The sequence below is a fragment of the Topomyia yanbarensis genome, chromosome 2 (genome assembly GCF_030247195.1).
Source record: "Topomyia yanbarensis strain Yona2022 chromosome 2, ASM3024719v1, whole genome shotgun sequence".
In the NCBI taxonomy this organism is placed as follows: domain Eukaryota; kingdom Metazoa; phylum Arthropoda; class Insecta; order Diptera; family Culicidae; genus Topomyia; species Topomyia yanbarensis.
Window position 1 is genome coordinate 81493417 of NC_080671.1, and position 15088 is coordinate 81508504.

The 15088-nt window shown below is 35.8% G+C and overlaps 1 protein-coding gene across 1 annotated transcript in view; it reads right to left on the reverse strand.

Moving 5' to 3' along the window:
* Positions 1 to 14767, reverse strand: part of LOC131678624 (kinesin-like protein CG14535) — a 441809-nt gene extending 427042 nt beyond the window's left edge. Inside the window, exons 1-2 of the mRNA XM_058958855.1 lie at positions 14552 to 14767; positions 14137 to 14188 (exon numbers count right to left, since the gene is read on the reverse strand). Coding sequence (XP_058814838.1) covers positions 14137 to 14188; positions 14552 to 14691 — 192 coding nt within the window. The 5' untranslated portion in view covers positions 14692 to 14767. The remainder of the gene's footprint in view (positions 1 to 14136; positions 14189 to 14551) is intronic.
* Between the last annotated feature and the right edge of the window lie 321 nt (positions 14768 to 15088).

Sequence of the window (15088 nt, forward strand, 5' to 3'; positions counted from 1 at the left end):
TCTTTAAGTTAGTATAGCTTGATTTTTGTGTCAGGAATTCATCTCATCGGTAACCATCGCCAACTTGGAGTCAGACAGGGTGCCCTTGATGTGAAAATTGGCTTTATCCTATGTTTTCTTTTTTTGGCCTTTTTATTTACTTCCCAAGCCAAAAAAAAACGCTTCCTCATCAGGTTAAAATTGGAGATCATTTAGCTTCATCCTTCGACGTTTCGTCCGAAGAACCTCAAGGCAGCAATATCAGTCCATATATCTGCCTTCTATACCTAAATGATTAAGACCCATTGATTAAGTGCTTCAAGGTGTATTGTGCAGGTGATTATAAGGTGATTGAAAGTCACCTAGATGCATTGCTTTTGCAAGCTCTGCTAGACATTTTCGCAAATTGGTTCATGAGGAACAGATTTTTTTTGCATGTCTCGAAGTGTTCGGAGATCACGTTTGCACGAAAACGCTCCGTCAAAACATTCTACTAAACTATCTTTCAAAACAAATCAAAAGAAAAGCTACAAAGAAAAGATTTAATAGTTCTTCTGGAGTCCAAGCTTACATCCTTTTGTCTCGTCTAATACTTGGCGAAATCTACTATTTACTTTTAGAGGTACTAAGTATTTCACTAAACTATCAGTGCTTAAAAACGTTGTACTAGAATACGCCGCAATTGTTTGGGATCTTTTCTACCAGAACAGTATTCAACGCATCGAGTCCATTCAGAGTAAATTTGTGCACTCTCTTGTAGCGATCCTCACAATCTCTCAAATACGAAGATCGTTGCTATCTCATTAACCTTGAAACACTGTCTCCGCCGATACGTGGCCAAAGCGTTTAAGACTTCTTATAAAGAAAATGAACAGAATTTGCTCAAACTTTGAAAACTTTTTCCGAGGCCCGGAGAGCCGAGTCTAACATACCAATCGGCTCAGTTCGACAAATTGGAACAATGTATGTGTGTGTGCACTAATATCATGCGATTATCTCAGCAATTGCGGAACCGATCTGAATGAACCTATATTGAAATGCAAGGCCTGACATGACCATTTGTTGTTGTTGTTTACCTTCTGAGATATGGATGATTTTGTCAAAACACGACATGTTTTAAGTATATAACTTTCAAACAAAGCAATTAGGTCAATGGAAATTAATACTTTGAAATATCTACGTGGCTGGTCTCATTTGCGAATTGAATTCTCTCTCTGTTGATCTCTGTTTAAGGAACATAAGCGGCTCCAGCAGCTGGCTGACAAAGGAGGGGCACGCCTTTCTGACAAAATATTATTTACAGACAATTTAAAAAATAAATACATTTAGAAACTTCGAATTTTAGAATAATTTCTTAAAACAGTTCATATTTAGGGATTGGCGACTAATGAATCAAACACCATCCTTCAATGAAATAACTTTTTTTATAATTCATTTATTCGATACGGCTCATTGCGGTAACTTAACGAAGCCGAGGGTCTTTTATATATTTACAAAATGTAACTAAAAACAAAAACAAATGTTATTCAGTGTTCGTCGGATTTAGTACGTGCTATACTTACTATAGCTTCTTTCGCGGCGGGTACACACGTATCTTATCGCCTGCTGAATCATGAGGTTCACTTACTTTTCTCTTACGTTTTCTTTACGTAAAGATGGGAAATCTGTTCGCGAGCGGTTCAGGAGAACTAGTTCTTCAAATAGAAAGAGTGAACGGGAGTTCCTTTCCAAAGCACAGTAGTAATTATTTAATTTCCTTAGACATGAATTGGCCAGTTCGCTTAGAGCAGATCGCCAAATTCAAGGGATTAATTTTAAGGCGAACGAATGACAATTAACTAACCTACCGTCTCACAAACTATCATGGATACTATCTTGTGAAAATTGGAAATTGACGAATAACGACATTCAAGAAGAATAGAAAAATCCCTCTCACTCTCTATTTCTGTCATTTCATCATACACAACTGGCCAACGAATATGTGTAACAGTTCGATTGGCAAACGCTCAAAGAGAGTTTTCGCTCCAAAATTATACTGCATATGTCTTCCGGCCTTTCCAGATCAGACTTTCGACAATCATTCGCTATGTACAACTAAACATTCAACTGAACGGGAAAATGGTTTATGTGATCTAGTTCTTTTTACAGAACTATTCTGCCCATCCCGGTAATGCCACGTTCGTGCTCACGATCAGATTTTTTCGTTGCCTTTTACACTGCTGAAGGTGCTGGCTGTTGATGTTGGGGTGCTTGATGCTATTTTTTTAGTTGAACAGTTGCCACAAATTTGGCAAGCTGGTGATTGTAGTTGGATTAATTTGCCATAGATGTGTTGGCAATTGGTTGTGATGTATTCACCTGACTATCTTCCGCTTAAAATTTTTACATTATGTCCCGTTCAATACACAGTACTTGTACATAGGAATCTGCCCATCATGGAAGCATAACGTGGCTTGTTCAATTATAGTTCCGTTGTGTTTGAATTGTATAGTCAAGAGTGGATATATATATGTACCCGCCTTCTCACCGCAAGAATACCATAAGCCATATTCAGGAAAAAGTTTCTTCAAGTATCAGGTGAAACGGATTCTACATCTCCAAATTATGACGTGTATTTTTTATTCGGTTTAAAGGGGTAAGCGTTGATAGCTCAGATAACTGTACCTCTATACTGTCATTTTCCATATACACGGGAATCTTAATTCCAATACTGTAACTTTCAGCCACGTACTTTTAATTCTTCTGCATTGGATAGGCATTGTTGGATAGGTGAAGTAAGGTGACATTCATAAGCCTAAGCTCAATTTTCACTTCTAGAAAATATTCTGAAATATGTTAATGTCATTTTTTTTGTATTTTTTCGCTCTGCGTTTTCCAAAAGAAATTCTTGTTTTTCAATTTCTTGAGAAACAATTAAATTGAGTACTTATTTTGTTATCATTGAAATATCTCAACAGTTTTTTAAATATTTGCAGATCTGTTTAATGACAAAGAACAATTCCTTGCTCTCGATTTCGATCTTTTAGCCGTTCACAACATCATGCTTAGTTTTCAATTTGCTATCAGATTTTACTCAAATACGCTCACAATATCAAATATAAATTCTGAATTTCAAAATAACAGTGTGCACACTGTACAGTAGAGTGACAGGAAAAAAATGACCCCTATCGGCCCACCCCTGATTCGATTCCTAGTCCCACCAGGAATACTTGCACTAAGTTTGAGGCAAATCGGACAAGTCTAGTTACCGGACCAACGTGCCTGAAGTTTGTATGGGATTTTTCGACAATTTACATGGAGAAAACTCACTAACTCGCATTTTAGCCGCTAGGTGGCACTGTATGTATCGCATTATCACTGTAAGTGAAAATAAGAAAGACAATTTAATTGTCTACAACTTTGCCGAAGACTGCTAGTGAATTCGGTTTCGTTAAAAGAAGTTATTAAGCATTTAGTGAAGTGATGTCTGAGTCAGTTTTGCATGAGGCCTAGCAGTGCATGGTTGTGTATCAGTACTCGATTTGCGCGAACTAAATATTTTTGTGAAATAACCATAAGATTTAACTCTATGGTATGTTCAGAAGAATTGTAGTAAATAATACGAACCATGTTTTGGTTACAACGTTTTAGTTCCACATTTCAACGCGTAGATGGCGCCAACACTAACTTTTCAACGGAAAGAGATAGAAATTAGGTGTCTTCGACAAAGTTGTAGAACAGGCATTTTTCAATAATTCTTCCGAACATCTTGATAGTCTATCTCTCTTCTATGAAAAGTTAGTGTTGGCGCCCTCTATGCGGTCATAGTTGGAACTAAAATTGTCCAACCAAAACGTAACTCGTATTATGTCTTATAATTCTTCTGAACTATTGGGCTAAACCTATCGATTATTTCACAAAAATGCATAGTTTGTGGTAATCGATTACAGATACACAACCATGCACTGCTAGGCCCCATGCAAAACTGACTCAGACATCACTTCGTTAAAAGTTTAATAACTTCTTTTAACAAAGCCGGATTGACTAGCAGTCTCTCGCAAAGTTGTATACAATTAAATTATCTTTCTTATTTTCACTTTCAGTGATAATACGATACATGCACTGCCACCTAGCGGCTAAAATGCGAGTTAGTGGGTTTTCTCCACGTAAATTGTCGAAAAATCCCATACAAACTTCAGGCACGTTGGTCCGATAGCTAGACTTGTCCGATTTGCTTCAAATTTAGTGCAAGTACTCCTGGTGGGACTAGGAATCGAATCAGGGGTGGGCCGATTGCGTTTTCAAAAATTCATTATTTTCCTGGGCAGTCTACTGTACAGTTATGTAACTATATTGCTTCCGTGTATGAATCCTGATATATTGTTTAACTAATAAAAAGGGACAAGACCAATCTATCATTTTGGCAAACAAATTCGAGTCACTTTAAATTAGTAGTCTTGGAATTCCATTGATTTTGGGCAGATTCCTCGTTCAACGGAATGCAGATACGCGAGAAATTTGAATTTAAGCTTTTAAAAGCCTTTTAGTGTTTGTTTACACTTTTGCTTGGCTATTTATTTCACAGTTTTAAACCAAAATGGTACCGAGTTATTCCTCATCTAGGAGGAGAAAACAAAAATAATTGTGAATAGTTGCTCGAAAAACCTTCAGCGTCGACTCGGGAACTTAGATTATCCTGAAAGTACCGTGGCTCGAGTGATTAGATGTACAAGGAAACCCTCACTACTGCCATCCATTCTTGTCAACTGTGGTTGAAGGTCATTCGGAAAATCAAACCTCATTTCAATAGCTTGAATTATGGTTTGGCGAAAAAATCGACGATGAAGTCTATGGAAATTTCAAACAAATCGGGGTTCAAACAAGGCTCCTGCTCACTGCAAGGTTCCTAGGAGATGCAAGTTTGTTTTCGTGGGTAAGTTCACGAAAAAAAAAGATTTGGCGAGGGATCTATACCTTTAGCAAGAAACCCGGCTATTTTGTGACGGATTAGACTATCAATTTGGAAATATTTAAACGAGTTTTACGCTTTATTAATTTTCATGATGGTCCAGTTACGTGTCGGCCAAATCTAGTTAACCGCCATAACAGCAAGGACGTGGTACCAGGCCCGAGCGCCGGAAATTCTCAAGGGAAGGTAGGGTTTTGATATTTTTACGTTTCTTATAAAAGAAAGATACGAAAGACCTACGGCTCCGTGAAGCTAACGCCTTGAGCCGTGCCAAATAAATGAATTAAAAAAAAGAAAGGTACAGAAATTCTTCTACTCTGAAGATTATTTCCGAGCCGCGGAGGGCTGAGTCTTGCGTACCAATCGATTCAGTTCAACAAATTGAGTCAATGTATGTTATCAAGAAGGATTCTTCAACAAACATCGCTGCCTGCTAGCTTGTGGTAGTATCGAATTTTTACTGCAGTGGTTTGTAGTAGTTCAGCCTGCTAACTAAACTTAAACCTCTTGTTTACCCTAATCCGCATCCTCCGGATCCATCGTTAGGTGTTACTTCAGGATGGATTGTGCTCCTGCTCTTTTTATTTTATAGTTCATTGCTACTTTTTCTAATTCTTCTTGGTGCGACTCGTACCTCTTTATATGCTAACTGCCGCTGAGAATTCCACGGCGGCGGTATTTCTCTCGATATCGATGCCCATTTTCGTGAGCCATATAGCTTTCAACAACTGCGACGGAGATATCATCGGCAGTGAAATTTCTCTTGACAATGGTAACCCGATCTTCTACGACTTCATGTGGGTCGTTCGTGTTTTTTTCTTATCTCCCGTTGCTACTTCGCTGACCGACCTTTGCTGTGTCTACTCACAACTATTGATATTATCGCAACTTGTAGAAACAGGAACCAATTCGGAGATGCCGATCAGTTTGACTTGCATCCCTTTCCAGCCACCCTGGTAATATTTTTTCCTTGATTTCTTCAACGGCTTGTTTCTAGAGTGTGTAAACTCAAATGACATTTTATGATTCAAACGGCTCGAAGTATTGTTGACATTTTTAAAGGTAATTATTCTAAATCCTCGTGGGATGGGTATGAGTCCCCAAAACCTTTCCCGTGCGCACGGGTTGCGTGCTACAATTGTTCGAAAGCATAGGAGTCATTTCATCTCAAACTAGCGTAATCCGCAAAATTGTTACCAGTTCCGTCCAATAGAAAAATCTTGAGCGATAATGAAACTCGAACTGAAGATAAAAGGAGCAGTCACCAGCGACATCGGACAGATGGAGAATTGATGGAGTCGGTTAGCCGAGGCAGTGACTAAAAGAAGGTGTGCACTGACTGATGGCATTGAAAAATGTATGCATATTTTTAAAAAACGGATTAATTGTTTCAGTTTCAGCTCTAATTATTTATGTTCCAACCTTAGATAGTTTATTGATAAAGCATAAAAAATACACGAATTTGAAAAACTCCCATGCCTAAATGATCTAGCCTTTTATGCGTAGCATTAGGTAATGATAACACGGTGCTACAAAATAAAAAAAATGAATGTACTTTTCAAGTGATCTGGTAACGGTAGATCTACTGCTGAGTGTGCCATTTGACTCCCGTTATTACCGGATAGATTTCTGAAGGCGATGGCATTTTGATTCTCGTCAAGTTTTAGCTCTACTTTAAATATATAAAATATAAATATACCGGTACCTACCTATTATTCTCCATATTTCGATGCCGGCATTACTGGTACCACAATCCTAATACTTTGCTTATTGCTTATACAAATTCAAAATTGCTTTTGTTACCAAATTTAATTAATTAGCTTTTACTTGGTTAAATGAAGTATAACAAAAATAATGATTGTTGATCACTTTTAGAATATTAACATATTGAAGTAGAGAAATACTAATATCTTTTTACCAAAATAGCTTCTGGTCGAATAAGGGGGGCACGTGCCCATGCGTGCCCCTCCCTGGAGCCGCCAGTGTTAAGGAACATGTAACCACATGTTACCTTATGACACATTCTTTCGTGACGTTTACAACGATTTGACGAATCTTCATTCGACAAATATGTTATAACTTTATCAAATGAACGCCTACATCAAAACTTATTACATATTCAGAAAGTAGACAAAATTTCACGAAATATTCAATCAACATTAACTGAATATACTAGAAGAGGATTGTGGTTACAACGCGTTGCAAATTAGAACTTTCAACGTATTTGAATAGAAGTCGAATCATCAAATTCTTTCGATTCATTCGATCCATTCGATTCATTCGATTCGTTCGATTCATTCGATTCACTCGATTCATTCGATTCATTCGATTCATTCGATTCACTCGATTCATTCGATTCATTCGATTCATTCGATTCATTCGATTCATTCGATTCATTCGATTCATTCGATTCATTCGATTCATTCGATTCATTCGATTCATTCGATTCATTCGATTCATTCGATTCATTCGATTCATTCGATTCATTCGATTCATTCGATTCATTCGATTCATTCGATTCATTCGATTCATTCGATTCATTCGATTCATTCGATTCATTCGATTCATTCGATTCATTCGATTCATTCGCTTCATTCGCTTCATTCGCTTCATTCGATTCCTTCGATTCATTCGCTTCATTCGCTTCATTCGCTTCATTCGCTTCATTCGCTTCATTCGCTTCATTCGCTTCATTCGCTTCATTCGCTTCATTCGCTTCATTCGCTTCATTCGCTTCATTCGCTTCATTCGCTTCCAGGCATGGGAAAATTCGTTCACTCGCGCGACTGTTGCTAACTGTGGATCACAAAGTAGTCAAAATATTGTGCTCACTAATTAACCATAATCAACGCACGAAGGGAGAAGTCTAATAACTTCAGAGCAGGTCACTAGATGGGCAAACTGCGAATCAAAAGTGAAGCTTAAAAAATTTAAGAGCAGCGTCAATTCTTCGCTCGTGAATGTTTGTCACGTAGCTTCGCGAAGCTCACAAAGGTTTCTTCATGCATGATTAAAACATAGTACCTATTTTTGCACTGGATTTTTTGCTGACAGATCGCGTTATGGATAGTTTTGTGATACACTACTAGCAATTTGATCTACTGAAGTTCCTTGCGGCCTATTTGTTAGCAGTGTATTGTTTCAAATTTTTAAAACCATTGATTATCAGCTAGTTTTAAAATGGTATATGGTTTTCCAAGTATTAATTATATTGTGCGTATATGAAAATGGAATAAAACTGTATAATGAAAATCATATGCAATCCGCGAACCGCTCGAGAAGAGCTTCGCGAACGAAGCCATCCGCGTTGGGGAAGGAAAGAATTAAAACACAACTGATGTGCTTCTTCGTTGGTTGTTATAGCTTTGAATCGCATGTGTCCGTAACGACAGGTTGCTAGGTATCATTTTCGAAGCTAACAGAATGCATCACAACTGAAGAAAGCTTACTTGCGAAGCGCGAACGATCGGTTCACGATGCAATTTTTCCCATGCTTGTTCGCTTCATTCGCTTCATTCGCTTCATTCGCTTCATTCGCTTCATTCGCTTCATTCGCTTCATTCGCTTCATTCGCTTCATTCGCTTCATTCGCTTCATTCGCTTCATTCGCTTCATTCGCTTCATTCGCTTCATTCGCTTCATTCGCTTCATTCGCTTCATTCGCTTCATTCGCTTCATTCGCTTCATTCGCTTCATTCGCTTCATTCGCTTCATTCGCTTCATTCGCTTCATTCGCTTCATTCGCTTCATTCGCTTCATTCGCTTCATTCGCTTCATTCGCTTCATTCGCTTCATTCGCTTCATTCGCTTCATTCGCTTCATTCGCTTCATTCGCTTCATTCGCTTCATTCGCTTCATTCGCTTCATTCGCTTCATTCGCTTCATTCGCTTCATTCGCTTCATTCGCTTCATTCGATTCATTCGATTCATTTGATGCATTCGATTCATTCGATTCATTCGATTCGTTTGATTCATTCGATTCATTCGATTCATTTGATTCATTTTAGCCATGTCTTTCATTTTAATCATTTCATGTTCAGTCATTCTTTCTTATTTATTTCATTCAATGTGTTAGTTTAAGTCAATTTAATTTATCATTATTTTATAACTAGCTCATCTAATTTGATTGATTTATTTTATTCATTTTATGAATTTAATCACTTATTTGCTATTTTTTCTTCATATTTTTTTTATTTCATTTGTGTTTATAATTTTTTATAATTTATTCAGTTTATTCGTGTTTTTATTTAATCTAAGCATTTAGTTAATTTTTCTCATTTTGTCGGAATTATTCAGTTTATTTATTACACTTTTTTAATAATTGTTTTCATTTTTATTAATATTTTTATATGTTATATCTGTTTTATGCATCATATTTATTTTTTTCCATCTGTTTATTTTATTAATCTGAATCGTTTTAATCGCTTATTTTCTATTCGTTTAATTCATTTTATTAATTTGGTTTGTAGTATTGATTCTACTCATTTTATGAATTCGATTAATCTCTTCTTGGCATGAAAATATGTTTATATTAATTTAGTTATTTTTTTTTATTATAATTCATTTTCACTCACGTTATGCGTTTGGTTAATTGACGAATTTCGCAGTAAATTGTATTCAGAGTGGGCAACATCCTCTCAGATTTTAATGAAACTTTCTGTACAAGAGAACTTTGTTACAAAAAGCCACTTTGTATACTTTGTTTTTCTAAAAATGATCTAGACTGTCTTTTGAAAACTATACCAATTTTTTTTCAAATGGGTGCCTGTGGTACGCACGTGTGGGTGCCCGTGGATAGTCGCGAAGGGCTAAAGGATTTTTTACGTTGACAGGTTTGTCACGTGATCCTTCTTCAGAACTAAACAAGAAAATAAACAAGTAATTGAATACTTTACGGTTACGTCACAAATGAACTGAGTGTTCATTTTTGACAGTTCGCTTGTACTGTTGGACATGGACTTAGAAAAATTCTTAACGATTTGATTTGAGCGAATCGTCCACAAAATTTTTCTAAGTTCATGTAAACAGTACAAGTGAACTGTCAAGAAAAGTAAGGTTAACTGTGTCTGTGAAGAACCTAACAATCGAATATTTGTTTAATGACTTAAACTCTTTGGGATCATTCATAAATTACGTAACGCGAAAATTGCCCAAAATTGACTCCCCCCTCCCCCCATGTAACAAATCGTCCCCCTCCCCTATTACGTAACAAATACCTCGAAAAAAAAATTTTGTTCAGTAAAAACATGATACGTAGCGATCTAATACTATGTTCATACTATAGAGTTAAAACACGTTATAATAATTAGCAACAAGCAAAATATCATCAAGATAGCGTTAAAACACGTTTTAACTCGTAGTGTGAACGTAGTATTACTACCTCATATGACACAACATGTCACAACCCTCCCCCACTGCAGACACTTTATACACAGACTATAGAAATGTCAAAAATTGCAGCCAAACGGACTGTCAAAAAGTGCAGCCAAACGAGCATTAGGGGGTTGAGAGGAGAAGTGCAAGAGGAATCCCATTCAAAGCTTATGGAAGCTTCCGTGATGCCAGTTTACATTCATGGTTGCTAGTTTTACTGTTTTTCTCTCCGCTAGTCTGTTATATAAAGTGTCTGTATCCCCCACTAAACGCGTCACGTAATTTATGAATGGTCCCTTTTCAATATACTAAGTTGCAAAATTAGACAATATCTCCTAACAAACTGATTTTCATTGGATTCTAAGACGATTATGACTTTCATTGGTTTAGTTTTCGATAAAAAATACACTGAAAAAAATTCAGTTAGTCAAGCAAAAGCTTTTTTCCAAAAAAAAACTTTTTTTCCTTAAAAGTGCCCAACTTGAATTTTTGACGATAGGCAGGGAACATAATTACCTATCTTGGAACAAAATTTTATCGAAATCAAAGATGGTTTTTTTTTTGTAAATCGACTTTAAATTTTCAAAATCGATTTTTTTCATTGTAGGAGTCGATGAAAATTTTTTTCAAGATTTTTATTCAAAAATTTGACTAATTTTGTAAAAATCGCTTCTACCACATTTTTTTGTAGGATTTGTCATTTTTAGTCTAAATCCATCTGAAAAAAATGGTAAAAAAGTTTGACCCTTTTCAAAGGACAGTTTGAATCATTTTTAGAAAAACAAAGTATACAAATTGGCTTTTTGTGACAAAATTCTCGTCTACAGAAAGTTTCATTAAAATCTGAAAGCCAACATTTGTTCGAGTTGACGCGAAATTCGTCATTTAGTTAACTTTATTGCTTGTTTTAAGGAGGTTTTATTCGAACAGAACTCGAAGCTGTATTTACCCCATCCGCAGTTGAGTGCGTTCGTGGTTCTATAAACCAATGAATCAACAATAGACATGACACTAATGTATAAAGAAACGGCTTATCTTACTGTCAGGTAAATCAAATCCGGTTTTTAACAGTTATGTGTCCAACAAAAAAAACACCTTTAACAGGCCAACGAGGGTACCCAAGTACCCACAAATTGAAATGCTCATAACTATGGCTTCCTTTAACCGATTTGGACACTTTTAGATATTTCGGATTCAGGAACTCAGCCACTTTTTGATTCTGTCCAATAGAACCGGAATAATGGATCGAGTTTTTGATAATCCGGATTTTCCGGAGTAATGTTCCAGTACTAGGATATGATTTGTAAATTTTAATAATGTACTAGCAATATGAGTATCAAAACTCTTCAAATTGTCTCGGAAGTCTGTTTTTTATTGTTACGGGACCCTATGGCAAATTGAAAAATGGAATTGAAATGGAATGGTCACTCACGACCCCACGGGAATCTGCTCCGGAATGTCCGTTCAGGGGTCAAATCACCAAATGGTTCCAAAACCACGAGATACAGCCTACTGATGCAATTCCAAGAATTTTGATACCCATTTTGCTAGTAGTCCTTTGATGTCCGCAAATAGTACCCCAGCACTGGAACCTGCTTCCGGAAACCCAAATTCCCGGGAACCGAATGAAGTAACCCGATTCATATTTAATAAGTCCAAAAGTGGATGAGTTTCTGAATCCAAAACGGCCAAAAGTATCGAAATCGGTTGGATATTACCTTAGTTACGGGCATTTTAGTTTTGTGGGTACCCGGGTACCCACGTCGGCCTGTTACGTAGTAAAAAGAATCAGCAGCCCTTCCTCATTCCAACCCTTACTATATCAACAATATTATGAACCCAAAAGCTTGACTTAGTGAAGTTCTAAGATGTCACAAAGTTTCAATTTCCAGTTAACATAGGAATTTAATTAATTGAAACTTAAAAAAGTACCGCGTCGGACACACAACGGTTAATTGGAAAAATTAATTTTATTTGTGTGCAAAAATATACCTGGGATTTCGCAAAGCTTAATTGTTTCATTGCTCTTCGATTTATCAATTCAATTCATTTATTTTATTCACTGTATTTTATTCACTGTATTCAATTTATTGATTTTATTATTTTATCCAAATTATTTATTTGTTTTATTTATTTTGTTAATCTCGTTTATTTTTTTATTTTATTTTTTTGTTTCATTCATTTCATTCGACTTCTTCGTTTCATTCATTTCATCCATTTTAGTCAATTTATTCACTTATCAGTTTATTCATTTTGTTTTTTTATTTTATTTATTCTATTCAATTTGTCCATTTAATTCATTTCATTATTTTTATTCATTTATTCCACATTGTTCGTTTTGTTATTTTATTTATTATATTAATTTTATTTATTTAATTCATTTAGTTGATTCAATAAATGCAAATGGTTTAAGACATTTAATTGATTGAATTAATATAATCCAATTATTTAATTTAATGCATTTCATTCCTTTCCTCAGTTTACACATTTTCTTCTGTTTGTTCATTTTATTACTATTAATAATTATGATCAGTCAATTCTTTTTTTCTTTTTATTCAAATTGTTAATTTGACACAATTAATTGTCTTGTGTTTATTTAATAATGTTAATATTGTTCAATTTCTCATACTAAACTCTAAATTAATTTTATTGTTTTTTTTATTTCGATTATAGAGGTCCTTAAGGTCATTCGGTTTAGAAAAATCTCTTATGAGAAATTTCTATCCCTATGTGCGGGGTCGGGACTTGAGCCCAGTTGCGCTGCGTACAAGGCAATCGATTTACCAACTACGCTACGCCCACCCCCAATTTTATTGTTTATTTTTTTATTCCTTTTAACAATTCTATTCATTTTCGTTAATCTGTTAATTTTATTCATTGCACAAACTTCATACATTTTATTGCTTTTAATTATTTAATCAACTTTATTCATTTTCTTCTTTTATTGAATTCATCCATTTTATTCTTTTTTTATTTTATCAACTTCATAATTTATTCTCACTTTATTTAATTTTTCATTTGCTTTATTTCATTAATCATATTAATTTTGTTCAGTCATTCCTTTCATTCATTTTTTTCCAAACTGTTTGTTTCACTCAATGTAATATTTTTTTAAATATTGATTAATTCTTCATTTAATTAGGTTAACTAATTTGATATATTTATTTTATTAATTTAAGTGTGTTAATCATTCTACTCATTTTATGAATTTGGTAACTTGATTCATTGTTTTTGCTTTATCAATTTTTTAGTTTCATTTGTTTTATTGATTTCTATTTGTTCAGTTTATTCTAAGTTTTGTTTGTGCAGGACTCGAAACTGTGTTCATCCGATCTCTAGTTTGGTGCATATTTCACTTGAACTCTGCAAACCAAATAACCATAGTGATATGTGTAAGAAATGTCTTATCTCACTGCTAGTTAAGACATGAGAAGGATTAAGTCGGTTTTTCTTTTATATTAGATATCTTATTCTTCGAAAAAAGATCATAGTAGCCATCTGAGCCGCACGCGAAAATTTATTCACCCTCAACATTTCACTTCATTAAAAATTGAAATTCTCTTTATTAAAAATTGCAAGTTTCCTAGGCTAATTCTCATAAACTCAAACACCATTAAGCCTTTCAAGGCACACGACTGATATAACCAATAGGACAAAGTTAGAGAAATAGTCGACGCATTTTCTAACTTTTACTGCATCGAATATCTTCTAGATTAAAGTGAATAAAATACTGTGTAAGCAAAATTTCGCATCGATACTTTTCTTCTTCTTATTCTCCACTAGCTTCCCATATGACCGATGAATACCATCCTTACCGCACGCTTCGAAATACTCACGAATGTAGGCTGCACCGAAGTTTCCATCTTTGCCGTGCAAGCGACTTTGCCCCTGCAAATGAGAATGCGCCCGTTCGGTGCATGGTAGAGAAAGAGAATAATTAGTGTCCGTGACTGCGTTCCGGGAGCGATGCTGTTGGGGCATTTATGTGTACATATAAGCCGTCCGGCACGATACACCGCTATGCGAGCATGCGACGAAACTATAAATTTAAAGCCTACGAGATAGGCAACCAGCGGCACAATGGCGCAGCTGGCGATGTTTTCGAATTTAAACAGCTTGCTTGTCTTTCTTCGGCAAGGGGAAGCTTAAAGTTTTGCTCTTGAATCTGTTCACTTTCGTTCATACTTTTTGAACGCAGCAGAGAATAGCACATACCTAAGCCACACGAAGTGAATGTGTTATCCTACTTACATTCTCGTCTCCTGCTGAATGGCCGTGGTCGGCAGCTGCTGTGGTGGAACGGAAGGGACGCTTGTTTTGACGGGCAGTTTTCGACGCACCGACGACGATGCGGATGCTGGTGGTATCTTCGTACCATTCTTGCGATCCATTACCAGTGCTGCTGAGGTGTGATTGTGGAAGGTACATAGACCTGCCCGCAACGACACTCACCGGAGGAGATGCTCCATTGACTCTGAAATGGATGACAAAAGGGTGGGTGGATTAATTAAATGATAAGGTGAAAAGCGAAGCATAAACAAACGATTGAGAACAGTTTGTTGGTGAAATCCCAAAACTCGTTTCATTAAGTATTCTGAGAGAATTTTTAGACGGCTACGTATTAGTGACTAGTCGTCTGCTCGTGCGAAGCTTTAGTTCAGTTCATGTGTTTATCAGTCAAAATTGTTTCAAATGTACATCAAAGTGGCGGTTTAAAAGCAGGCTAACTAACAAAATTTATAAACGTTGATAAATTGATAATTTAAAGTAGGAGTTTTTTTCTATTAG